This window comes from Pseudorasbora parva, chromosome 13, assembly GCF_024679245.1.
Source record: "Pseudorasbora parva isolate DD20220531a chromosome 13, ASM2467924v1, whole genome shotgun sequence".
Taxonomy (NCBI): Eukaryota; Metazoa; Chordata; class Actinopteri; order Cypriniformes; family Gobionidae; genus Pseudorasbora; species Pseudorasbora parva.
In genome coordinates this window covers 30,162,274-30,190,042 of record NC_090184.1, presented here as the reverse complement: position 1 = coordinate 30,190,042, position 27,769 = coordinate 30,162,274, and the positions used below count along the sequence as shown (strand labels likewise).

General features: G+C 39.3%; 2 protein-coding genes across 8 annotated transcripts in view; one reads left to right on the top strand and one right to left on the bottom strand.

The window, feature by feature from the left end:
* Window positions 1-132: 132 nt before the first annotated feature.
* LOC137038882 (IQ motif and SEC7 domain-containing protein 1) overlaps window positions 133-27,769 on the bottom strand; it is a 123,965-nt gene continuing 96,328 nt past the window's right edge. For 6 of the 7 annotated variants that reach the window (XM_067413880.1, XM_067413882.1, XM_067413881.1 and 3 more), the window contains one exon: window positions 22,307-26,559. In XM_067413880.1, the coding sequence (XP_067269981.1) occupies window positions 25,354-26,559 (1,206 nt within the window). In that variant the 3' untranslated portion in view covers window positions 22,307-25,353. Of the gene's footprint in view, window positions 2,179-22,306; window positions 26,560-27,769 lie in introns of those variants that run through there. The other variant, XM_067413887.1, reaches the window with a different exon arrangement.
* Window positions 2,172-23,748, top strand: pdzd4 (PDZ domain containing 4). The gene is made up of 8 exons (XM_067413888.1): window positions 2,172-2,420; window positions 10,692-10,730; window positions 11,502-11,791; window positions 11,914-12,004; window positions 13,332-13,430; window positions 13,543-13,605; window positions 14,009-14,110; window positions 18,220-23,748. The coding sequence occupies exons 1-8, from the start codon at window positions 2,361-2,363 to the stop codon at window positions 20,173-20,175; spliced, it is 2,700 nt and encodes an 899-aa protein (XP_067269989.1). The 5' UTR covers window positions 2,172-2,360; the 3' UTR covers window positions 20,176-23,748.

The following is a 27,769-nucleotide window of genomic DNA, read 5'->3' as shown; positions in this document are numbered from 1 at the left end:
TAATGAGAAAAAAAATATTGCTGCACCTTCAGTATTATTTTTATAATGCATTTATGTTAATTGTTTATGATTTTTGTTTTATGAAAAGCATTTGTACATTATTCCAAACATTCTTGAAGTATGGTTGCGAGATTTCAGGTAAAAAAGAATGGCCACTAAAAAAGTGTCACGCATCTCAAAGCTTCTTGGTCTACGTGCTCATAAATTCTGTTTGTGCGCTGACATCTAGAGACTGACAGCATCCTCAGCACCTTTCACCACAGGCAACAAAGACCCCGAGAGCAGAGCTGCTCCCGCTACAGGTGACAGAGAGGGAGACGGCAGCGAGGGGCTGGGAAGTAAGATATGAGGGAAGCAGGAAAGGAAGGTGGGAGGGTAAAGCCATCACCTATAAGTACAAGAGAGAGAGTCTGAGGGAGAGAGAGAGAGCGAGTGAGAGAGCGACTGAGAGAGAGAGAGAAAGAGAGAGAGATAGATAGATAGATAGAGAGAGAGAGAGAGAGAGAGAGAGAGAGAGAGAGAGAGAGAGAGAGAGAGAGAGAGAGAGAGAGAGAGAGAGAGAGAGAGAGAGGGAGAGGGAGAGGGAGAGCTGGCTGGTGAATATTGGCTGGTATTGCCGGGAGAGGAGGGGCCTGCTGTAAAGCTGTAATGGGCTCCAGCTTGTGCAGTGGTGCCGATCCCCACGTTTCCTTCAACCCAGCAGCTTTTCCTCTCTGCAGCCACACATATATCCGCGCGCTGGGCTGGCGGCACTCCAGCACTTGAGACATTCTCAAACGGATTTTTCGGATTCACCATCCCACCATCTGACTGAATGACTTCATTTTTCTCTTTGGAAACGCATGGCTCCAGTTCATTCATCTTAAAATGCTCAAGCGAGCTGGATTACATCCCAAATATGCAGATGCGAGCAGCAGAAACATAAGGGAACATCATTAACAGAGGACCAATATGCACTTTTTACCACAAGCCTCTCCTGAATCTGGATTTCTCTCCTAAGCCGAGCAGGTGTAGGGCAGCGTCCGATTCATTCCCCACAGAAGATCAGATACTTCCAGGCTCCACTTCATCCCTTTCAATCACCTGCCCGTCATGTGATGGAGAGACCTGTCCTTGCAGACTGACATCCGGTTCGGAGATAGAGCCGAGCTAACCTCTGTAGTGTGAGAGAGGCGGTTTCTGACATGATCTGACAGGTGCACTTGCCAATTCATTTTCTGCCATGAACACGCAGCTGGAATTCCGGGAAGAAAGGAAGAGGGCAGGTTTGATGTGATCTGTGAACGACAGACTCTTATCTGCACAGTGAGTGCAAATGAGAGGTGGGATTACATCCCCACTTTATAGAGGATGAAGAAAAGATGATGACACAGTCATAGAGTGCTTTTGTAGATGAATACATGCAGGTGTCAAATACAACATGCTATGCAGATGGAATGTGAAATCAGGCACGGCGTCAGGCTAATGAACATCTAAACGCATCTGCATTGTACTTGCAAGAATTGTTCATTGTAAGCAATAAATCGGACCCCTGAAGGGGAACAGCCGAAAGAAGAAGAAGCAATAAATCGGAACGGAAATACTCAAGTCAGTGCTGCAGCAGGCACTAGTCATAGACTCAAGCAACATGTTTTAAAGCACTTCAAATAGCATGACGGGCATGTCTGCGTCTACAGAGTGTTGTTTTATGTAAATGAAGAGAACAAGCTCTCTAATAATAGACAGAGAGTGTGAAGGAAGGGATCTCCCAGGGGAACGCGGAGCGGCTGAAAGTAAACATTTGTTTATTGCATCTTTTATTTAATAATTCATGTCTTAGTCTACGACTTTCGCACCAGGGAGTTCCCGTTGAGAAGATCTCGTCTTTGATAATATTGTTCAGACACGGTGGGATCTGTGAATTTAATCCTCGGCTCGCTGCTCGTTTCAAGTGCAAAGACTTTGGGGATTTGAAACATTTTCTGTCTAATATATTATCTGATTTGCATCATCAGAATTCCGTCATAGGATAGGTTCCCTGAGTGTATATGGTGAAGTAAATTCAAAGCCGAGTAAAAGCACACAGACATCAGAGGCTCCATTCATCAGCGATCAAACCTCGACTTTCTCGCGGCTGGATGCTACAGCGTCTCTGATCCCGCTTCCCGGGTTGGACCTCAATTAAAACGGCAGCCGGGCCTGAATGAGGGAAGCAGACAAAGAAAAGCACATCAAAGCCCTTTCATGGAGTGCAGAGTCTTAACATCTGATCTCAGGGAGGGATTCATGTAATTGGAAAGCGGGGATCGGCACCCACGTCGGAGAATCAGGAAGCGAATTTCATCGAGGAATCGCACCCCCTCAGGAAATCACAAGCCAGGATGGGTTGCAACATGTGTGTGGTGAACAGGCCGGAGGAACAGTACAGGATCATGTTTCAGGTGAGCATGCAAACAAAAACAAGCGCATATTAAATGTTCTCGTTATTTTTAGTTTTGCACAGGCAAACTTTATGCTTACTGGGAATCATCATTTGAAGGTAAAACTTTCATAAAATAAAATACCTCATATATAATGTGACATTCACTTCTGTTCAAAAGTTTGGGGTCAGAAAGATTTATACAGATACGAAAATACAGAACGAAAAGGAAATGAACATATTTGGCAAGGACGCAATAAATTGATCAAATTTATTTATAATGTTACTTTTTCTATTTTAAATAAATATAGTTTGTTTGAACTTTCTATTCATTAAGGAATCATGGAAATAAAAATGCTTTGTGAAATGGTATTTCCACAAAAACTTTAAGTACTTTGTACTATATGATAATAATAAGAAATGTGCACCAAATCAGCATATTAGTAGAATGATTTCTGAAGGATCATGTGATACTAAGACTGGACTAATAGCTGATGAAAATACATCTAATATCACACACACACACACACACACACACACACACACACACACACACACACACACACACACACACACACACACACACACACACACACACACACACACACACACACACACACACACACACGCACACGCGCATGAGGGATATTGTATAAATATATAGGGATATATATATATATATATATATATATATATATATATATATATATATATATATATATATATATATATATATATATATATATTATTAAATGGATATTTACATCAGCTATTAGTCCAGTCTTATTATCACATGATCCTTTTATATGTATATAAAAATGAGATATTACAGTTTTAACTGTATTTTTGATCAAATAAATGTGGCCTTGGTGAGCATAGAAGATCTTACTGTTGTCAAACATTTGATTGGTATCAGCTAGTGTTAAATATTTATTATTTAAAAGCTTTAAAACCATGGCTAATAATAACAGCATCAAATCTGTTTGAAAAAGATTACTCTTGCTGAAACTTGGATACTGGGATTTGGCCTGTCTAGTGTATATAATTAAATATAAAAGGGAAATTAGACCATAAATCAGCTCTTTTGGATGGGCAATTTAAATATGAGCCCAAATATAGAAAGCCTTGTGTTTGATCACCATTTCCATGTGAAGCATTCCTCAAACGAGATTAATAGTTCATCAATAAAACTGTATTAGTTCGGTGGAATGGTTCTTTGTGTTGATTTAAGGTGTTTACTCCAGCACAAGGCTCCTGTTCCTCTTAGTGCCTCTGAAAACCTCACATTCTGCTGTCTCATATAATGGTGGCACCAGGGTTTATGCATGTTAACCTTACGGGGATTGTATATCTGCCAGCAAACTGCAAACCGTTTATCGTAACAGAACAGCTTTAAAATGTGTCAAGGGGCTTTTTTAAGTTACGTTGGTGCTTTAAGCAAAGAATGTAATGAATTAATCCTGTGTTGAACACCACAATCCCCCAAACCAAGCAAAGACTTCCTACTCAGCAGCATCCTCTAATTGACATAATGGCGAGACTTTCTAATAGGCTGAGTGAGAAAAAGTGATGCTGGTTTTTAAACCTCTTCCACTGTCGAGGTGTTGAAGTTTGGGTTCCATTCTGTCAATTTTCCAACCACATGACAGGTCATGTGACTATGATTGATAGCTAGGGGATATTTATACTTCTGGAAAGTAGAGCAGGATGAGAGAAGGGCAGATCTTCTAATAATAAAACCTATCAGGTGTGTAACATATCTGTGGCACGGATAGCAGAGATGGAAAAGGAATGCTAAAAATCAAGGTTTATCGAATTCAGAAGCTGAGTACAAGTGTACCGGAGAAAAGCTGATCCTTCAACTATGCATGGCACGTCTCAGAACACATGGCTTAAAGCTGACAATGGAAATGTGACTGCAGTGTAATGTCACCTTGAATTAAACTAAGGGTCCAAATCAGTAAATATCTGTGACACCTGTGCAAATAAACTAGTTTAGCCTTTTTGCAAGGTCAAGCTCATGAATATGCAAATATGAACTAAATTTATATCTTTTTGGAAGATAATGTGATGATGCTTGGATGAACTGGGTTGTTGCTATGCAGTTACTGTTTAGTGGTTGTTAGAACATGTGGTTGCTAAGGTGTTTCTAGGGGATTTTTAGGTGGTTACAAAATGTAATTAAAAGAAACGTTACTAAATATGCATAAGAACACACACATATATATATATTAAACAACTGCATACCTCAATCTATTCAACAAAACTTTATATATGATTAATATGTAAAAAAATCAGTTCTATATTACAGCAAAGAGCCTCATTTAACCCTTTAATCCCTGAAGGCATTTTTAGCATTGTTTTACACAAAAGTAAAGACTCATAACTGCAAAACTATAACAAGTAGAGTCAAAATGTAGGTTTCGTTTGACAACTTTTGACATTTTCAAGAGGAAAGTTCCATTACAGTTGGACATTCTCATGCGGAAAAACTGCTGATAAAAGCTCATTGGAGATTTTACATATCTTTCTTATTTGACATACAATACCTCAGGGGAGGTAGGAGGAACATTTCCCCAACACGTGAGCTGCATCTGGATCAGATTTTGTGGTTATAGCATAAAGTAATCAAAAATTACAGAATTTGGAACCAAGGTACCCTTTTTGTTTAGCCGAGCATCCAAAAACCTCTCCAAACAAGTGTTTCCGGTTAATGCCATTTTATTGTTATAACTCCAAGAGGAATATTTTTAGATCTAAGAGACGGATTATGATGAGTTTGGGCTTTTTTTTATAGTGAGAATCTGCTAGGAATAATACTCTTTTTCATTTTCCACGATGTTTTACGAATTTACAAGCAAAACCGCGACATAAATTCTGCGTCCATATATTATTTGCACATGGGTCTGGTGGGACTTTACGTACTAAAACTTGCTCAAAACAATTATGCTTTTTTTATTCTACTCTGTGAGACCTTTAAAATGACATATGACACACGACTATCTGAGCTGAATGATGTTTTTGGCATACTATAGTACATTGTACAAAAAATAATAATAAATTATGATTTTATTTTAAATTTATCAGTAAATAACTCAGCACTATTTAGGAGTTAATCAAATTGGCTACATACATTCAGAATCTAAGCTTTCAAATGGCACATTTTGTGCTGATTAAGGCAGTAGTTTAGAAAAATATGATTTTTTTTTTTTTTTTGTCGCTGTGGCACCCGTCGGCGGTACACTCTGGTTTAGAGGAAAGACTCAGCACATGTTAAAAGTTGTTTAAAATGGTTACATGCATTAAAAGCTGAGTTTGTAAGCTTTAAATTGGTACCTATTTTGTTATTCCATTCAGTTGCTAAGTTATTATGTTTTTTTTAAATGTATACAATCGGCAGTACACTTCAGGTTTAAAGGTTAAAAAGATGATAACAAAGAAATACATTAATAAGAAACCAAGCAAAAATACAACCTATTTCAAATGTACTGATGCCTCTCAGTTCTTTCACCTGTAACATTTAAACGCCACATGACCAAAATCTTCTCCACAGCTTGAGCTTGCCGCTTTGAAGTTTTGTTCAGAGAGCAATTTGCTTTCTCCACCAGACCACAATGTCATGCCAGGATAGGTCGAGCTTTCTCTAATACTGAGAGGATCTCCCACTTGATCTGTTCAATCTCACTTCAATTTCCAGCTTTTCTCTGCCTTATTCTACACTGCCTGTGGCTCTTCACAGAGGGCTTTGCTCCTTAACCAGTTTCTTACACAGTGGCGAATAGTCCTCTCAGTGTGAGCCTGTTTTAAATGCTGCACACTTATTAGCGGAGAGAGCTGGAAGACATCAAAAACCCCTTGCCAAATCAGCTGCACCAACACTGGAAGCCCCCTGGATTTACCACAAAGGAATAGTGAAGCATATTTAATGCGCTTCTGATGCAAAACTATATCAGCATGAGAGTGATGCACAAGCTGTGGGTGACAGGAGGCATTGCATGCCTTTACTTTTCCTCCTACCCTTCATAGCTTTCAGACCGAAATTGTTCACAATTAATCAGATGGTTCACCCAAAAATGTAAATTATGTCATTATGGCACCGATATATATATATATATATATATATATATATATATATATATATATATATATATATATATATATATATATATATATATATATATATATATATATATATATGATTTTTTTTAAAAATTTAAAATAAATCTCTTATGTTAAGGCTGTCTTTTATTTGATCAAAATACAGTAAAAACTGTTTTCTATTTTAATATATTTTCAAATGTAATTTATTCCTCTGATGGCAAAGCTGAATTTTCAGCATCATTAATCTCCAGTCTTCACTGTCACATGATCCTTCTGAAATCATTATAATATGCTGATTTGGTGCTTAAGAAACATCTCTTATTATTATCCATGTTGAAAACAGTTGCGCTGCTTAAATATTTACCATTATTTTTCATTTTTCACTTGTCAAAAAATCCTTAATTTTAACACAACCCAATTTTTTTTTACAGTATTTTCTTATAGGGCATTATGATTTAAGCTTTTTCCCCCTGGAGATGATAAAACTGGTGTAAAATCCCCCAGGCTCATACTGACAGTGGACTCAAGCCATATCTACACTGTCAGAAAAAAAAGGTACATTTATGTCACTGGGGCGGTACCCTAAGGAACAAAACTGAAAAGATACTAATATGTACCTTAAAGGTACTAATATGCACTCTTAAAGTACTGATATGTACCTTTAAAGGTACAAATATGTACCATTTAGGGGTAAGTAAGGAACAAAGATGTACCTTTGTACCTTAGGGTACCGCCCCAGTGACAGAACTGTACCTTTTTTTCTGAGAGTATAGGGATCAAAATAGAAAGATGGATGCGTTTTTTTCTTCTTCAAGTAACCAACCACCTAGCAGCCACCCAGCAACTGCACAGCAACATGCTAAAAAGCACTCGTAATCGTAACACCTTAGCAACACCAAATCATGGCGTGGTCATGGCAGCACGTTCTACACAGGCATTTTCTTCATAAAATGTCTTTTGTCATTGTAATGTCCTCCCTTTTTTATAAAAACATTAAGCCATGGGTTAAGTGGTGTTAGATAGAAAACCACAGTAAATTGCACCTCTTACTCTAAAGTGCTTATGATAGTGACACTGTTTCTTAGACACACATGCTCACTCAGTCTTTCTCGGAGTCATGCTCTATGTATCTGAGTAAGTGGCATTTGCTCTTGTTTTTCTTCTGTGGCTGGGCACACAGTAATGAAGAGCAGACACATCCAGACAGGCTTCATTGGACTCAGGACAAGCTGCTGCAGGCATGAATAATACCATTCACACTGGATCACATTAGCCAGCTCTGCTGGAATAGCCGATCGCGCATGGAATCGCTATCCGTGAACGCCATCGCATTTATTTGGCAGGACCATCTTCATGTGATGCTCATCCCTGCTAATTGCTGCTAAGCTTTAGTCTTATGATGAGATTTAAATGAGCTCAGTCTGCAGAAAAATCCTGCGCATGTTGATTTGCTTCAAAACGAGACGCTTTGCCTTTTGTAATCCCGCCTAAAACCCCCCCACGACACGTCTGATGAGTTTCCCTCTCGCGCTCTCAGTCTTCCTGCCTCTACCTAACATACCCTGTCAAATTTGTCTCTATGGGATGCCGTTGCCAAGGCAACTGAGGTCATTAAGCAAGACTTATATGCTTTCTCACTGCAACGCACAAAGATGCAATAATGAAGGCAAAGGCGCGCACACACATAGTCGAGCACACTAAATCAGGCATTTGGAAAAAACATTGATGTAAATAAACAGATCTACTAGCGCATGGCAAAGTCTACCCTACACGCTGCAGGAGGTCTCTCCAAACATGCAGCGACATGAAAGGAAAAAAAGATAAAACAGTCCACCCTTCACCTGCTTGGAGAATATGGGGAAAAAGAAGAAAGTAAAACTAATCCAGAGTGACATTTTGGGCACAAATAACCTTTAGCTAAATTCTCCTCTGGTTTCCAGCGTAACCCTTGCCCTGCCCTGACCGGCAACACTAGTAGAAGGAAAAATTGCTATCGCCCATCTTGAACACACATACATCACTGCTCAGGACTCAGGATTAATGGAGGTTAAGGTTCAATCCAGGGCGGAGAGCGAGAGAGAGAGAGATTCCTTCCTCTAAACTCTAATCAAAAGCAAGACGAAATCCTGAGGGGAAGGTGATGGAAAGAGGGAGCGAGGACGGGAATAGAGTTTGGGAACAATGCAAAAAGCACAATTTAGAACCTCAAACTGAGTTGACCTAGTTTACTGCAGTGCTTAGAACCTTTGTGAAGACGTTTAGCATTTCTAACACTTTGTTTAACTGGGTCAAGTTGATTGAGAGAAGCGAGATGATTTCAAAATGAAACTCGGGAAAAAAGGCCATAATCAGAATAATTATTTGGGGAGAATCTTTTGGGAAACAGCACTCCGTTTCTGTATTATAATTAGCAGTCCATCAGTGGAAATGCAACAACAAACAACCTGTCACTCCAATATAAAGCTCATACTTCTGTACTAATAACCACTAGAGGTAATACCCAGAGGTGGCAAAGTAGAAGCAGTAAAGCAGTTACAGATGCAATAAGAAGATAACATGTCTAACAAATAAGGCACTTGACACGAAAAGCAATTAAAGACATTTTCTTGCACAAGAAACTAATATAAATGCTTGGTAGTATTCTTATTAAAACATTTCATAATATTGTGACATCAAGTAAATAAAAATGTAAAAATGTTTAAATTACAAAATTTGTCACTCACTTGGGAATGATTACCAAATATATATTGTTTTGGTAACTTTTGATTACGAAAAATTAGCAAACAGCATTTCATTCCACAGCTGGATGAACATTTTCTAAAGGTTAAACATCGGAAATAACCATAATCAATGCATGCAGCTTGTTTGGTAGATCCCACTCTGAGTTAATACAGGCTTCCCACAGTGAGACGATAGGGCTCGTCGGGGTGTGGATGTGCATTGCAGTATCTGTGAGCGCTTTCAGAAGCTCCTTCATTAGCAATGCAATTATTCCACAGGGGCACATGCACAGGGTGAAGGTCACTAGGGGTGTATCAGGAGTTAAAGAGATGTAATTGCTGTCTCCTAGTATTGAACTGATAAGCACAATCACCCACTGAGTTCTGAATAGGCCACTTGATCATACCGAAGAAATCCCATCACAGTCCATTCGTCACACTCCGTTGTTCGTCGGAAAATACTCAAATGAATATTTCACATTTCCAACACGCTGCTTCCCCATATAAAATAGCCTGTACTTTCCCCTATGATCTTATATTTATACGTTTTAAATACTAATGTATCAAGCTCAAGCTAGAGTATCGCACATCAATAAGCAGTTTCGATATGACACAGAGTTGAATGTCTCGAAAATCTTTTCTGCTCAAGAACTCCGTGTTCGTCAATATCACTATTGCTCCATCAACTCTGGATCCCGTGAGCTAACAGTCCATTTGTAATCAAAGTTACTGACAGGATCAATAATGAGTTGAACACAATGAAAAATAAATAGGTTTCACCTCTTTCAGACATCGAAAGACTTTCAGTCAAAAAGCATAAGGATTGGGGTGAGACCTGGTCTCTGAGGGTCAGCTATTTGTAGCTTGACTACTTTGAGAACGATGAAAGACACACACACAGACAGAGAGAGAGAGAGAGAGAGAGAGAGAGAGAGAGAGAGAGAGAGAGAGAGAGAGAGAGAGAGAGAGAGAGAGAGAGAGAGAGAGAGAGAGAGAGAGAGAGAGAGAGAGAGAGACTTTCAGTATTAAACTTTTATTGATTTTGGGTTGTATTTATGAGGGTTAAATCACCTCTCATCTGTCCCTCTCTGAGGCCTGTCATAGGATGAACTGTCCCAATGCACAAATCCAAATCTGCACCGTCAAAAATCTGTCAGTTTTAATAATAAACCAACAGACAAAGAGTTGTTAACCAGCGTCCACAACAGCACATGGTATAATCTATAATGTATATCCTCTGCACAGACCCTATGACCAGCTTCGGCTCCATACCGGTGTGATGAATCGATCTTCAAACTAAAGGAAGTGGATTAATATTTGAATGCTACCGTTCCAGATCTGAATTCTGACTTGTGCAGCCTGAATCATAATCTGAAGGAGTTTGGGATCCTTGCCACTGTCACCACCTTTTTTTCTTTTTAAAGCTGTCAATATTAATTTGTTGTCTGTTTCTGCTTGGTTTTTCTCCATAGAAGGGAAACACTCTGCGTCCCATTGATGCAGAAGTAAAGGTAGGACATTTACCACTCAGATCTACAATTGGTCTCATCACATGTCTATAAACTATTGTTCAAAAGTTTGGGGTCAGTCATTTTTAAAAATGCCACTCTTTAGAACTTTCTATTAATCAAAGAATCCTTAAAAATCCCCACAACATTAATAATAATGTTGTACAAGAAATGTATTTTAATTACCAAATCAGCATATTAGAAGCATCATGTGACATTGCAATCTGGAATAATGGCTGCTGAAAGTTCAGCTTTGCTGTAACAGTAATAAATTAAGTTTTAAGATACAAATTCACAATGGTGCTTTTATTGTATTTTTAATCAAATAAATTAAGCCATGGTGAGCAAGCATCTCTTTAAAAAAACATTATTATTATTATTAATTTTTTTTAATGACCCCAGTCTTTAGAAATGTAAAGAAGCAGCTGAAAGATCATTTTCATTCAGAGCAATTTCTTTTTTTCTGTCAGTTTGTGATTGGATGATGAACAGCTCATGCTTGTCTTGCACTAGCCATTTTTGCTGGTTTGCAATGTAAGTTCTCACCAAGGAGGAGCAGAACTACATCCTTCCTTGAGATCTGCTTATTTGTGCATTATCTTCCTTCTCTCATTTTTCATATCTGCGTTTCGCTCCTTCCCCAACTCATTCTCTTTATAGTGCTGCTTCAGCATTTTCAGGAGTGTCAGATTAAACAACCAATCATTACATTTTATTTTAATTGGACATACAATTGCATTAATCCTGTATGGTAACTATTTTCACAACCTGCAGCTCAAAGGCAGAAGAACATCTCACCTGTCCCAGGACAAGGATGGGCAGCCTCATGATCCTCTGCTTCTTCAGGTGGTACGTAAGGGTCACAGGAGGAGATTAGGTGTGGCCGCTGGCACGGCTCGGCTCATGGCTATCACAGACTGCATGGACAACGGCACCCAGACCGACATAAGCTTCCAGAACTTCCTGAATGGGGACAGAGGGTCTTACCCAAGTAGTGGATCACCAATAAACCCACCCTCCCCTCCCCTCGCCCAGCTGGTGGAGCCATACCTGCTAAATGACCTGTGAGCATCTTCACTGTCCTCTGCCTCTTTATCAGTTCTTATTAGCATCTGTGTCGATTTGTGAGGGGGACTAATGTTACATGCACTGAAAACCTGATGAAGAAGCATGTGTCTGTTCACAGTGGTTCACTGGGGCAGGAGTATAGCGATCCAAATGACTACTTCAATGTTGCTAACCACGAGGTGGATCAACAAGAAGAGCTGGAATATGAGGTGGGAACACCAACTAATAAAAATAATCCTTTACATATAATTACAAATAATCAACCACTACATTAAATAGTAAATACCACTGATAAAATGGTATTTGGGTGGTGTAAATGGCCAGTGCTGTTTCATTGTTTAGGTCAAAGTTAAAGTTCCATCAAATTAATTAAACCTGCCAAAATATAGATAAACATCATTCAGGTAAGAATATAATATAATATAATATAATATAATATAATATAATATAATATAATATAATATAATATAATATAATATAATATAATATAATATAATATAATATAATATAATATAATATAATATAATATAATTGCCTTTTTATAATATAATATAAGTCTATATATTTTATATATATTTTATAATATAATATATCATATATCATTTTATAATATAATATAATGCCTTTAATATAATATAAGTGCTGGGCAATCAATTATTCGCGATTAATCACATCCAAAATTAAAAGTCAGTGTTTACATAATATATGTGTGTACCGTGTATAATTATCATGCATATATAAATAAACACTCCTTCATGTATATAATTAAGAAATATTTGCATTTTATAATAATTTTTTTAAATATATTTTTCTTAAATGTATACATGCATGTGTGTGTTATACACAGTACACACTTTATGTAAACACAAACTTTTATTTTGGATGCGAATAATCGTGATTAACTGATTGCCCAGCACTAAATATAATATAATATAATATAATATAATATAATATAATATAATATAATATAATATAATATAATATAATATAATATAATATAATATAATATAATATAATATAATATAATATAATTAATATAAAAAGTCATTATTAATAATGCAATTTTCCTGGCTCACATAAATAAAAGTAAAAATACTCAAAATCTTCAAACAAAAACAAAACAAAAATATATTAATTTTAAATAGAAAACTGCTTGATTCAAAACACGAAACTGGAGGTTTATTTTTTTTGTTACATTAAATGAAACAAAGCAAAAATAAATATACAGTTATTCTGGATCGCCTCAAAATTGCCAACTGTGACCAGGAATAAAGCACATACTTCCATTAATTGGAGAAAAATTTAAAAAAGGCTAACTGTTTGTTTTATTGGACTGTCCAGGACAGAAAAAAAGCACTCTAAGGGAAAAATGAGATGAAATGGGTTAACATAAACAGTTACCCAAACACAACAGTTACCACAGCCTACAATATCTCATACATTTGCTTTGGCTGGCTTTCCATCTCTGTGCATCTTTAAAGCAGAGGGTTTAATCTTTACCCCACATAAGCAGCTCTTCCGCTCTGTCTCTGTCAGGAGGTGGAGCTGTATAAGTCGAGTCAGCAGGATAAACTGGGGCTAACAGTCTGTTACCGGACGGACGAAGAGGAAGACCAAGGCATTTACGTTGGAGCAGTGAGTGATCACATGAGGCCGGATATTGTGTTTTACTGCTCACACAACAGTATGCGATTCAACTGCGATACTAAGGTTATCCAGCTGATATTTAAACATTCCCTGTTCTTAGGTGAATCCAAACAGCATAGCAGCAAAAGATGGAAGAATCAGAAAAGGGGACAGAATATTGCAGGTATGTATATTTCTCAGATGTGCTTTTAGAGTCAGATGACATCAACAACAATTACGAATGAACTGACATCATAATGTCATTATGTTCATTTGGGATGCAGGCCAAGTGCTTCTAGAGACAATCAGTCTATAAACAGATAATTGGTGTGACTTTTAAGACAGCCCACACAGTTACTCTCTAGAGAATAATTACAGAACAGCAAACACAGAGTGACATGTTTCCATTGTCTCGACAAGTTCCTAGTTTATTCTGGTTTCTGATGTGACACTGACACATCCATTACCCTGCACTCAGTTGAAACATGACCACCCATTTGATGCTGTTTTGATGTTGTATTATTTTGGGGAAAGAGCTGACCTTTTGTGTTTGGCTGTGAGTGATGGCTCTGTCTGTCCCACATTAGATAAATGGGATGGAAGTTCAGAACCGAGAGGAAGCGGTGGCCATCCTGACCCGTGAGGACAGCACCAACTTCTCATTACTGCTGGCCAGACCAGAGATAGAGGTAAAAGACATATAACACACGAAAGAAAAAGGATTTACAATGTGAATACACTAGAATAGAGTGAAGAAGGACAAACCTTTATATATTTATGACCGTACATGCAAAAACAATAGTAAGTCTTATTTATCAATTATCAATGTCCTAGAACAGGGGTGTCCAAACATGCTCCTGGAGGGCACTGTCCTGCAGAGTTTAGCTCCAGCTTGCCTAAACACAGCCTCGAGGCCTTGATTAGCTGGTTCAGGTGAGTTTAATTGAGGTTGGAGCTAAACTCTGCAGGACAGTGGCCCTAGAGGAGCAGGATTGGGCACTCCTTTCTTAGGCCGCATTTGCACTGCAGGTCTTGATGCACAATTCCGATTTGGTGACTATATCCAATTTGTTTGACGACCCACTTACATCATCTTTTAAAAGCGACCCGTATCCGATATTTGCACTTACACTGTACACTGGCGAAACAGCCCAAGACTATGTTAACCGGAAAAGGAAGTAAAATAGTGCGATATGCAATGGATGCAGACACACTGATTATTCAATGTTTTGCTTTCCGCACTTTTCCACACATCTTTAAAGGTCAGCAATTCATTTCTCTCGTAAGGCGGAGAGAAAGAGGAGAGCATTTGATTTGACGTCATTCGCTTCCGTCCCTCTTTCAAAGACGTACGACTTGCATTTACTGGGGAATATCCGATTTGACTGCTTACATGGCAGACGCAAATGCACTTATCTGCTTCAAATCGGATTTATTACCACATATGAGGTAGGCCTGAATCCGATCTGAGGATATCGGAATCCATGCGTTTTTTTTCCTGCTTACACGTTCACATGTCATATCCGATCTGTGCCACAAGAGAGGAATAATTCGGAATTGGGTCACTTGAACCATGCAGTGTAAATGGGGCCTAAGACAGTAATGTGATAATCTGAGAGTGAATTGATGCTTCTCATATTTTTCATATGTATGTCTTACATAATTCCAGAAGAGATCTCAAATGTTTAGAATGTTCAGAAAGACTGCGATCAAAAATCAGAATTCCTTCAAAACCAAAACCAGCTATAGATGTTTTGTCAAGTGCTACAGTTTTTAATGTGGTAGCATCTAAGGGCTTTATTTTAACGATCTGAGGGCATAGCGCAGGTGCACTCAGCCATGTCCGAATCCACTTATGCAAGTTTAACGATGGAAAAAAAGGTCTGCGCACCAGGCGCATGGTCCAAAAGGGTTGTACCTGGTCTCTTAATGAGTCATGGGTTTGCTTTGGACGTGCAATAAACCAATCAGAGTCTCATCTCCCATTCCCTTTAAAAGCCAGTTGCACTTGTACCATGGAGGATTTGCTATTTACATGGCAGAATTTGCGAGCGGAAAAACGAAACAGTTCTCTAGAGAGGAATCCTTTTATTTTTAATATTTAAAAAAGTTTGTGCTGCTGCTTGTCCCTGTGTGTATATTAAGCAGATTGTATGCGCATTGTGCACCTGCCTATAGGTGCACATTTCTAATGCGCCTTTTAAATAACACAAAAATATTACACAGTCATTTTCAGTTGCCTAAAAATAGCAACGCGTCAACAGTGCGTCTGAACACACCTCGTTTTCAGATCAGCACGCCCATGGACAAACAGATGAGCGTGAGTGCATTTACTATTTTAAAAAAAACGTGGCGCTGGACGTGAAAATGATAACTGCTTCGGGCGGAAACTAGTAAAAAAACACTTGCTTCACGTCTGCCATTGCATTGCGCTGGGTGCATGATAGGGCCCTAAAAAGAAGCATACGACAATATTACTGTATAATGCACTGTAGTGTTCTTTTTAATCTTTTGTAATCCCGCCTAAACCCCCGCCCACGACACATTTTAATCTTCCTGTGTTTACTTTTCACAGTATATTTTGGCTTTTTTTTAGGAGAAACCTAAAAAACCCGTTAAAATGCAGTATAAAGATCTCCACGAAATTATCTGCACATCCTCTGAGCAATAAACAGTCCTCCAGGCACACTCGTGCAAGCACAATTCATGCACACAATCACCCACATGCAAAAATAGGCTTTTTGAGGCACATGCAAAGTTAATGGACCCACGCTGTCCCCAACGACAGCATATCCTTAAATTAATGGCTTATTTTGCTGAAGGAAGGGAAACAGAAGTCTCACATCGCTCAATGTCTCAATCATGTGATCACTCTTAGTGATGGGTGTCAAGGATTGGTGGCAGTTCCATTAACACTATTCCACAAGGAGGTGAAGAGTGAGAGGGAACAAAGCTGCTTTACAGAATGGGGAAAAGTGCACCATTAGAAAGACATGCACAGAGCAAGAGTAATTGAAGGAATTGATGGAAGGTATAAAAGAGAGGGCAAATGAAGAGGTATAGAAAAAGAAAATTGTTTTTTCCACAGTCAGCTGATTCCAAGGACATAAACTAACACATCTGATTAAGCTGTGAACATATTCATGGTATATCTATAGGAATTTTTTTTTTTACAAATTAGTAAATTTGCTCATTATTAGAAACACATTCATCTATTTACTTAAATTACTGTAATGCTATTGTACAAATGTAAAAATCATTTTGCAGATGTTTTCAACCAACGTGATCAACAAATAAGAATATAAGAGATTAAACTAAATCTTTAATATGTCTGTTCTAGCAAATTTAACATTCTATTTAATAAACATTTAACAGCATTATTACTCTTGCACCACTCATTTATTATCTGTTCTAAACGAGCACCTATTTCAGCGATGGATATATGGTGCTCTAAATTTATGAATTTTGTAACTGTGTCAATTTTACTGCAATTTCTGGGGATCCAGTGAAGATATTGGAAAAAATGGATGTTGGTTATTGTGTGCAGCCGGCAAAAATCATCTATCATGAGCATAGCCGTCAGCTAATGAATAAAATAGGGAGCTCATTTCAGCCAACGCTCAGCACTAACAAGATCAGAACAAAAAGAGGGCCATTTTGTACCTCTCATTCTCATCACCCTCCCAGCAACACAAAATGATTAATGATGAACTGAAGACCAGAAACAAGTGGAGCTGTCAGACCAAGAGTGGAAGAGATGGAGAGAGAGAGCAAGAAAGAGACAGTGAAGGGAAAAGAGAATGGTTGACTTACAGAAAGATTACAGGCTGAATAAATCAAGAGGAGAGGAAGAGAGTCAGATACACGTAAAGAATGGGCAGACCATTAAAACAACCTGTGTTGCTCTTAATATAAGCCTTAGATATAATCAAGTGATAATTGAAATTGATTATTGACTTCCAATTATAGACAAAGATGCAGGGATAACAATTCAACACATTGATAAAGCTGTATTCATCAATAAATCTGTAGGATGTTGACACAACATAATTGTCACATATTAACATTAACAAATGAACAGTCAGGGTATTGGCAATTTGTTATTAAGTATGTCACAAAAAGAACATGTAAATAGAATATTTCCGTGCCTTAGTCTCAATGATCATGTAATTATACATTTAAGTACTGAGTAATATTAATTAACAACATTTATTTATTTCAGGGTTATGGATAGAAATAGGGTTAGTTGTATTTAATTGCATAATTTACTGTTATTATATATATATATATATATATATATATATATATATATATATATATATATATATATATATATGTGTGTGTGTGTGTGTGTGTGTGTGTGTGTGTGTGTGTGTGTGTGTGTGTGTGTGTGTGTGTGTTTTTGTTCTGGATGTTGTTAGATAATGCAAAATTAAGTAGACAATCTAAGACAATCTATACGTATAATACAGATGTATACACACAAAATACTGTACATTAGTATGTTAAATACACATATATAAATAAATGCATATATTCTCTCTCTCTCTCTCTCTCTCTCTCTCTCTCTCTCTCTATATATATATATATATATATATATATAGGTTATTACTACAAATAACAGGCCTCTTCAACAACCCAGATCACACATTTAAACAAATGTCAATATTGCCATCTAGTGTTGAAGCGTATTACTGTATTTACTTTTAAGACAATACTGGTGAGATGTCAAATTCTAACTCTTCCCTCTTTGCTTGCTTACATTCTCCTTCACTTCCTTTTTGTGCCTTTCCACTAGACGGACACCCATTTAGACCCAGAGGAGCTTGATTGCGAGTTACCTGTAGAGATGAGTGTGGACAGCCTTAATACCTCCCATCTGTCCGGCCTGTACCATTTCCGCCAACAGAGAACCCAAGCAGGGATTCCCGAGGAAGCTCTACATCGCGAGACACCCATACTCAGCCTAGCAACTCTCAGCAACAGCCAGGAGCTCGACAGTGGTGTGGGCCGCACTGATGAGAGCACGAAGAATGAAGAGTCCTCCGAGCATGACATCCTTCTGGGAGAAGAGCAGACCAGCGCCTCTAACACAAATGCCACCAACACACCTGGCAGCTTGCGCAAGTTCAGACCCAGCAGGAACAGCGGAGGAGGGAGCGACACGCCGTCTCCACTGTTCCCTCTCCGAGAGCTTCACCTCAGCACAGACTCACTGGACTGTGGAAGCGTGGGTGGCGGGTACCTTCATGATCCCATCAGTGGGATGATGATGCCGGGTGTGACAGAGGAGGAATGTGAGAGGTACAGGCAACTTCTGGAAATCAAGTGTCGTTATGAAAAGAGGATGAAGAAAGTGCAGCAGGTTCAAGAAGACAAGGTGACAGAAGGAGAGACACAACAGGAAGATGAGAATAGGGAGAGGGAGGAGACTCTGGATGAGAACAGTAACGAGAACCTGACTCCACATGAGATGGCACTTTTGGAAGAGGAAATGAGGCACCTTGAGTTCAAATGCCGGAACATTCTACGGGCACAGAAGATGCAGCAGTTAAGAGAGCGCTGTTTGAAAGCCTGGCTGATGGAGGAAGAAACATCTGGCCGGGCATCTGCAGAACCCCAGGGGTCTCCATTGCATGAGCTATCGGACATCAACGAACTTCCTGAGAAGGAACGATCGGACAAGGACAGCACCAGCGCTTACAACACTGGGGGAGAGAGTTGCAGGAGCACGCCTATGGTGAGTGAGCATCGACTTCCAGTTTCTCAGTTGGAAGAGTCCACAAGCCCTCTGCTAAGCAGACACAGGGATCGACCAACCTGGAGCGAGAGAGGACGAGCAAGTCTCAACAGTTCATATTCACCAAGCAGCTACAAGAAGTTTCAGACTAACACCCCCATGAACCAGAAATACTGCTCACTCTCAAGAGAAGCAACCATCCGTCGCACGCCTGAAGGGATGACACAGGGCAGCAATTCCAGGGTGAGCAGCCATAACAGGAATGGCGGTCGTAGCGCAGAGTCAAGTCCTTACTTCACTCGACGCCGTCATTCCAACTGCTTCACTCCAGAACGCTACCAGAGTTGCACGCATCTGGGATCTTCACTTTCCGAGAGTTCTGGACCCTTGGATAGAGCTGTGGAAGGAGAAAGTGAGGCACCAATGGGTGGCAGTGACCGTGAGGGCCATGGAAATGGCACTTTTGGGTCGCTTTCTCACCCCAGCCCAGTTAAGCTTTCTCTGGCTTTACCTTTGCCACTTCCCCCTGCCTCACCACGTATGGAGTGGAAGGTGAAGATAAGGAGCGATGGGACCCGCTATGTGGCCAAACGTCCCGTCCGAGACAGACTCTTGAAAGCCCGAGCGATGAAGATCCGAGAGGAGCGCAGCGGAATGACAACTGATGACGACGCAGTGAGCGAAATGAAGATGGGACGCTACTGGAGCAAGGAAGAGCGTAAGCAACAGCTACTGAGGGCCCGTGAGCAGCGCAAACGCAGAGAGTTCATGATGCAGAGTCGTTTGGACTATCTGCGGGATCATGGTCTCGACATGGGCAAGGAGAGCCAGTCGGAGTCGTCAGGTCAGAACCCAGCCTCAATCCTGGAGCTCAGTCAGAAAAAGAGCTCCAAGAAACGCAATCGACGCATACTGGACAACTGGATCACCATCCAAGAGCTACTGGCACATGGCTCTCGCTCTCCAGATGGGACAAAGGTGTACAATCCTCTTCTGTCCGTTACCACAGTCTAAAATGAAAGGATGGCGAGGAAGGACAACAGAAAGAGAATCTATTTTATCCAATTACTTTCTTGAACAGTTCTCAGCATTTTCAAACGGTCATCATTCAACTGTACTACTATTGCTGAGCAATGTCAAGCATCTATCACCCTCTTTAATTTAACATTCTCTGAGTCTTAAAATCTCATGATGTGATGATTCTCAAGTAAATGTACATTTCAAATGAAAGACTAGTTAAAAACATTTATTAAGCAGTTTTTTTAAAGAGCTCATGGTTGGTGGTACTCTCAAGCTTTTAGAAAAACTTGATTTTCTTGATTAATGAATGTCACACTGCTTCTCGATATACATTACTGACACTCCTCTGGGGTCAAGCATCCGCTTTCAAGGGTTTCGGATTATATATTCAAGCTAAAAAACAGCAAAGTGACAAAGACTCTTGGAAGATTATGAATGTTGACTGAACGTACACAGACAAGCACAACAGACACACAAACTGCACACAAACAGGCAGGTCTCTTTGTGGGGTTTAGTGAACATAAAGCAGGACAACGGTTTAGTCAAAAATCTGCCCATTTCAAACAAATATATAAAAAAATGGAATTCATAATGTAACTTCCATACAGCTGCACAAAAGAAAAACAATTAAATTTCTTAACTGTTTAATTCTTGATTTTCATCAAGAAATGATGGAATAACAATAAGACTTTTGTACAACTTACTTCTCTAACTACAACATCATATAAGTGCTTAACCTGTGCAGACACAATCATGTTAAACTTTTTCTAAAAGGACGTGGTGCTGAAAATTTGTACTGATTATTTGTGATTGTCTGTTTACACTATTCTCCTGTACGGTTTATAAGACCCAAATAAGACAAAAGCACAATGTAAGTCACATTATGCTTTTAAATTTTGAATGTATGATAGTTATTTTCCCTAACACCCCAAGTCATTACAGAGAGACCTTCACAAGCCTATGTGGCCTAATGCGAACACATACTAATCACCAGCAAAAGGGGAAGCACAAAACACTCTGGAATCCTATGAAATATAACCAGCTTCAAAATGAAAACAGATTGTAAATTTTAATATACTGTTATAAGGAGCATTTAACCAGAAGTGGTTCACACAACAGTGTAGCAAATGAGCTCAAAATGAAAATAAATGACTGATATATGAATTTGTTAGCATATTTGTAAGTGTTCAAAACTGTTTGAAGATTTTGTAGAACATGGCCTTAAGAGTTTTGACCAGTTTGGTGATGAGAGTCACTTGTTCAACTCAACTAATTTTGCATGACTTTGACTATGATTTTGACTATATTGTACATGCCAGAAACACAGTGAACTTTAATGGAGAACTTCCATTTCTCAGTATACAAATGTATGTGACCAGAATACTTTATCCAGCATCATTTGTCATTTCTGTCTTTGTGTTAGATAAAAATGTAGAAACTTACAGTTATACTCATAAGGTACCTACCTGTTGACTGATATCAATAGTTCTAATTATACAATGTGTAATGTGCATTAGTTCTTGAGTGGTTATTTCAATGCATTGCTGAGACAGTATAAAAATATAACATTTTAGACAAATAAAATGATTTTGTATGCTTAATATAAATCTGTCATTAGCCTGATTTCATAAACTATTTGCACACATACACATATGTGACCCTGGACCACAAGACCAGTTGCACGGGGATATTTATGGCAATAGCCAACAATAAATTGCATGGGTCAAAATTATCAATTTTTCTTTTATGCCAAAAATCATTAGGATATTAAGTAAAGATCATGTTCCATGAAGATATTTTGTACATTTCCTACCGTAAACATATATAAAACGTATTATTAGTAATATGTGTTAATAAAGACTTCATTTGGACAACTTTAAAGGTGATTTTCTTAATATTGAGATTTTTTTTGCACCAAATTCCAGATTTTTAAATAGTTGTCAAACATTGTCCTATCCTAACAAACCATACAACAATGCAAAGCTTATTTATGCAGTTTTTAGATGATGTTTAAATCTATCTCAGTTTTAAAAAATGTACCCGTATGACCTGGTTTTGTGGTCCCGGGTCACATACACAACAGTCAATCAAAAATATATATTGCAAAAAATAATAATAAACAACGTTCCAACAGCAAGAACATGTTTTATAGAATGAGAGCAATAAATTATCACATAATTTCTCTGAATTAGTTCTGCATCGAAACCTCATACATATATACAAATAAAACTTCATACAATGAATAATTTTAAATATAGGAACTGCTCTTACACACACATACTGATACAATTGTACAATTACAATTCGTTCCAAGCCCCCCCCCCCCCCCCCAGGTCCTTAAAATGTAAACAATGGTTCATATTCCCATTCCCAGCCAGATATTGATTCCTCAGTCCAGTGCAGAGTAAATATGGCATATTTATATCAGCTAATATATACATTCAGGTTTATACAGCATCATTCAGCTAAGTGCAGACATGCAACACGGGGCACGGTGGCGCAAGACATTAGCGTGTTAGAAACCAGAACACGCGTCTCAAAAAACTACTGGATTGATTTTTTTATTTTTATTTTTTTTACATCATACATCTCTGCTTTATTTGTGTTTGAGCTCAGCATGCCCCAGCACTCAGGACTCTTAATACAAGCACAAGAGCAAAGCGGTAGAGTTAGAGAGAAGCAAAACCACCCATAGAAAAAAAAAGTGAAAAAAGTGAAATGTATTGAGAACAGCCCTCTAAATTCAGATCACACCACAGCTAATAACAAGGACATGGAATTCCTGTTTGTCTACGAGGGCCTTTAGTTAAGTTTCCAGTTATGGATAATGCTAGCAGATTTGAAGTGCTGGAATCAATTACCTGAATAAACATTATTGTTGTTCAACTAAATGTATTTTGTACAGGGAAATAAAATACTAATAAAAAATAAATAAAAGGCTGGGCCTAGCAGCAGAGATTCATATTCTTAGGATGTTTTCATCCTTAAAGGAATTTTAAAAAAAGTTAACATTTTATAAGTATAAAAATAACTCCTCAACACAAACATCACTAATGTAATACTGTGAATGATTCTGCTTAATGGAGCGAGAACGGCCCATTTTGGTTGTCGAGGGGGATAGCAGAAGTAGAAAGTGATAGGGACTGTTTGGAGGGTCACAGATGGAATTGGAACTTTGGATCCTAGGCACTGATGATTTTTAACTTGTGTATGTGCAAAACCAGAAACTTTCAGCAAAAAGATCTTCACAATTGAAGATGCTTTTACAGTCTCTCAGTGTAAATGAGTGTGTGTGCGCATGATTATAAGTCCTCTAAACACACCTTTTTATTTAAAAAAAAGAAGAGGGCACTGACATTGGACATGCAACTCAGCAAAATTCACAATATTAAAAGAGCGAGTTGCTCAAGTGTGTATGGCTTCTGGCAACAACAAGTTTTACATGGATCATACAGCTTTTATGTGGATAATATAGTTTTATAAACTTGCTGCAAAACATTTACCTGAAATCAGCAGTCCAATTAGTTGGCTAAACATTAATTGTACACACACACACACACACACACACACACACACACAAAAAAACTAGCCTGTTGGTCTGTCTAAAAAAAAATCTCTTAGAAAACACTCTGCACGGCACTCTGCTAAAACATATCAATGTATCATATTAGCAGAAGCTTTTACACCAAGAAAAGCAAGAATTATATCAGTAGTATTTGACATCATAATAGTAATAAAGTCATCCATTAAATTCATCCATATCCTGATTTTCTTTAAAATTCAGTTACTTCTAAATATTTAAGATATCTGTAACACATTTAAATCTCAAGTACATAAGTACAGAATTCATTTCAAAGTTTCAATGACACACTACGAACATCTTGCTCCTCCAGCATGTCATCCAGAGAAAATATCCAGGTGTATCACACCGTAACCACTGTTCCCGAACCTCCAATGACAAACCTTTACAGTAGGCACTAAGGTTTTGCAATGAACTGCCAAATATAAATGTCTCATTGGTCAGATGATATTGTTAATGAACAAGACAAAAATAATAGTGAAATGGCAACACTAAAAAGGGAAAGAGAAATGCTGAGGTAAACGGGTGGCAGGAAATAAATGCAATGCTGATTTTTCTATTTATCCATATTTTGATTACTGGTCGCTATTAGTCATGACTCTTTTGTGTATGTTACATTTAGGTTTGTTATGTTAGGTTAGATTGAATTGTCTTATATATTACAAAAAAAGAACTATCTACCAAACAACTTAAATCTCTTTCTACACATTCTGTTTAATAAATGAAAGGCGTAAATGACACAACTTCACTGAGGTCTTTAAAAAGTTTTTTTTTTTTTTTTTTTTTACTGTTATGGCTGACTTATTGCAAACCTGATGCCCAGCCTCTTCAAGACAAAAACAAAACAGAGAAACAAACATTTTTTAAATAGTTCAAAAATAGTGATAATATTTTTTTTTACCATGTAGATTTAAGTGATTTCCCACCCCATTCTTTCACTGACAAGTCAAAATAAACGTTTAAAAGAATCAAAATATAGCGTTTGGCATCCCTCTAAGTGCATGCTGGCCCTTTTTACACGCTGAGGAATAAGTTTGACAATTTTGAGGAATGTATCAAGCAAACATTTTCTGACTGACCCTGAAATGATTGTCATCTGAGACACATGAAAACTCAAAAGACTACAAATGAAAGTTCAGTTTCTTGTATATTTTGCACCCATCTGTCCGGTTATGTATCCATTTTGAGTGTTTGAAGAGTTCGCCATCATAAAATGAATCTTAAATTCATCAGTCTGACTTAAATTGGCACCCCCTTTCCCCCTTTTCCCCTGTAACCTCTTCCTTTGGCAGCAATGCAAGTCAATTTCGACTCCTAAAAACACTTCATCGGCTTCACCATTGTCTCCATTAGGCTCCTCAGATCTTCGGTCGGAGATATTATGCTGTTACCCAGCCTTTGTTTTGAATGGCTGCGGACAGCAAGAGGCCGTTCAGGCTAGCAATGAGCATGTAGCTGGCCGGGTTTCCCGCTCTACACGTGAGGGAAGCGGATGTGGAAGTAACAGAGTCTGAGTATGGTATGCTTCCTCTTGCCTGGACTCCGGCTTCTCCGCGTTGAGACTCCTCTGCGCCCTCTGCCATGGCTCACCCTCACACCACCGTGCTGATGCGGTTTATAGGTTTGGATTTGGAGCTGCCGACCGTGCTGCTGTTGCTGGCTCCGCTTCCACCTCCGCCCCCTGGGCCGCCTGAATGTGACCCCATGGGTCCCGGGAGCTGCGGGGCTAGCGGGGAGAGCGGGGTAAGAGGGGTGAGAGGGGTATGTGGTGATGGAGGAGGTAATGGGGAATGTGGTGGAGGCGGCGGAATAGAGGAGAGGGGCGGGTACTGCGGTATGTAGTGGGCGGTGCCCTGGGGTATGTGCCGTGCGGTGATGGCGGATGGTGCCTGAGGGGGCGGAGAGAAAACGAAATGAGTTTGATGGGCGGAGTGATGCAGTAAGGGGTGGGGGCTGTGGGCGTGGACGGGATGGCTGTGGGTATGAGAGTGAACGTGGGAGTGGGCGTGAGGGTGGGGCTGAGAGTGAGACAGAGTAAGAGGAAGCTTGCCGGTAGGACCGGGCACCCGTACGTGGCGTATGGTATTGGGGTGCACATGGTAGAAATTGAATGGGGCGATGGGCGAATGGGGTGAATGAGGGGACAGAGGTGGAGGGGTGCAGGCCATATTGACGTAACGGCCTTGCTGCATAGCATGATGGGATAGTTGCTGCTGGAGCTGGGCGTGTGAAGGAGCGGGCGGCCCGCGTCGCGGGAGGGACCCTCGTTGTAGGGTGTGATGGATAGCGGGTGGATGGCCAGGGGTGGCAGCCTGCACGTGGTATCGATGATGATGGTGGTAAGGGGGCGGAGGTTGCCCAAAGTTGTTGTGACAGTACTGAGCGTGCAGCGCTTGGATCTTGGACGGTCCACCGGGGTCTGACTGGCTGAGGGCGGAGGGGGACGGAGGCGGCGGCCCTCCTGTAGTAGGAGGTGGCACGGGGGCCGGGTAATGTGGCCCGGGGGGAATAAGGGGAGCAGGGGGTTTGGCTCGCTTGCTCCCAAACAGGGAGCCCAGGAAGGAACCGGAATTGCTCCCTCCAGAACTGCTCCCCGGCCCCCCACCTCGATCGTTGATGCCAGGGACTCCCCCCATATTGCCTACGGCGTTGTGAAGTTGCCCCGGCCCACCCCCCACCCCTACTCCGGGGCTCAGGATGGGGCGGTGAGGCCGGTAGTCTTCCAGCCCGTAGCAGCTGGGAACAGCGCCCCCCATGGGCAAACGCTGATGTGGCTGAGGGCTGTTAATGATAGATCCCTGTAGTGCGTACAAACACACAAAGCCAGACAGTCACTGCACTGAAAATCTCAGAGGATGGACAGTGCTGGGACCAACACATGACAGACATGACTCAGTTACTTTGTTAAATAAATAACATGCTCTTTTCAGGGATACACCGACATTAAAATTCTGGCCATGATGTAAAAGCAAAAATGATTTATGTTATAGCAGTACCACTAAATACCAGATATTAAAATGCTATAAAAAAATTCTAAAAACAATAAACCTCCCACTAAAACAAGGGATTTTACTGTCATAATGTACAGTAGGGTTGTCATCAAAAATTCCAGTAGTCGGTACCAATAACAGTAAAAAAAAAATCACGGTTCGCTGTACCATTTTCCATACCATAGCGAACATGATTAAAAACACTATTTACTATTTATTTAATTATTTGAAAATACAAATAATATATGTTTTAATAATTAGTAAATAAGTAGTATTTTAGTAAATACATGTAAACTGCATGTAGTCTTCAAATAAAAACATTGCTTATAAAAAGAGGGACAAAGAAACATACACATTAGATAGAACAAGTGGCAGGTATTTTAGTTTACATTTACACTAAGACTTAATGCACATATATTTTGACATACACTATCAGATTGTTTTGTCTCTTCTGTTGCTATGGTTATATCACTGTCACTAAATATAGTTGTAAATTCTAAAAATGTGCAGTGTACTGAGCAGCATGAAAAACAAAACTTTTATTCAAATTGTACACAGAAAGCGAGCAAAGAGCACTCCCTTTTTAATCCTTGAAGCTGTCAATCACAGAGATCTACACTTTTTGGTAATAATGAAAGGATTTGCGAGTGTGCAGAACTTTAAAGCGCGTTGAACGAAAACTCTAGTGTGTTCTCTTTCATAGGTTCACTTCGACGCTGCGTTATGACGCATATGGGGTACGCCCATGGGCCGATTGTCTGAAGCCCTTATAGAATCACGCCAATTCATTGGCTGATGGCGCAGCGCCGCCCCTCTAGCTCATCACCTTTGAGGTATACTGGCACGCACCCTTCGTGCGATTTATCTGGCCCTTAAAAACTGGATTTAAGCATCTTTCTTTCATTATTTCAACAGCCACGGATGGCGTAACTTTGTTCTCCTAACTGGTGAAGTATATGAGGGAGTTTCGTTGTTGCCCCGCCGTGCACTCGCTCTACTCGAGCGATGACCTGCATGG

Excerpts from the sequence above, each read along its gene's own strand:
- pdzd4 (XM_067413888.1), top strand. The coding sequence starts at position 2,361 with ATGGGTTGCAACATGTGTGTGGTGAACAGGCCGGAGGAACAGTACAGG. Across the intron at positions 13,606-14,008 it reads AAGGGGACAGAATATTGCAG|ATAAATGGGATGGAAGTTCA; the intron begins GTATGTATATTT and ends GTCCCACATTAG. Across the intron at positions 14,111-18,219 it reads TGGCCAGACCAGAGATAGAG|ACGGACACCCATTTAGACCC; the intron begins GTAAAAGACATA and ends CCTTTCCACTAG.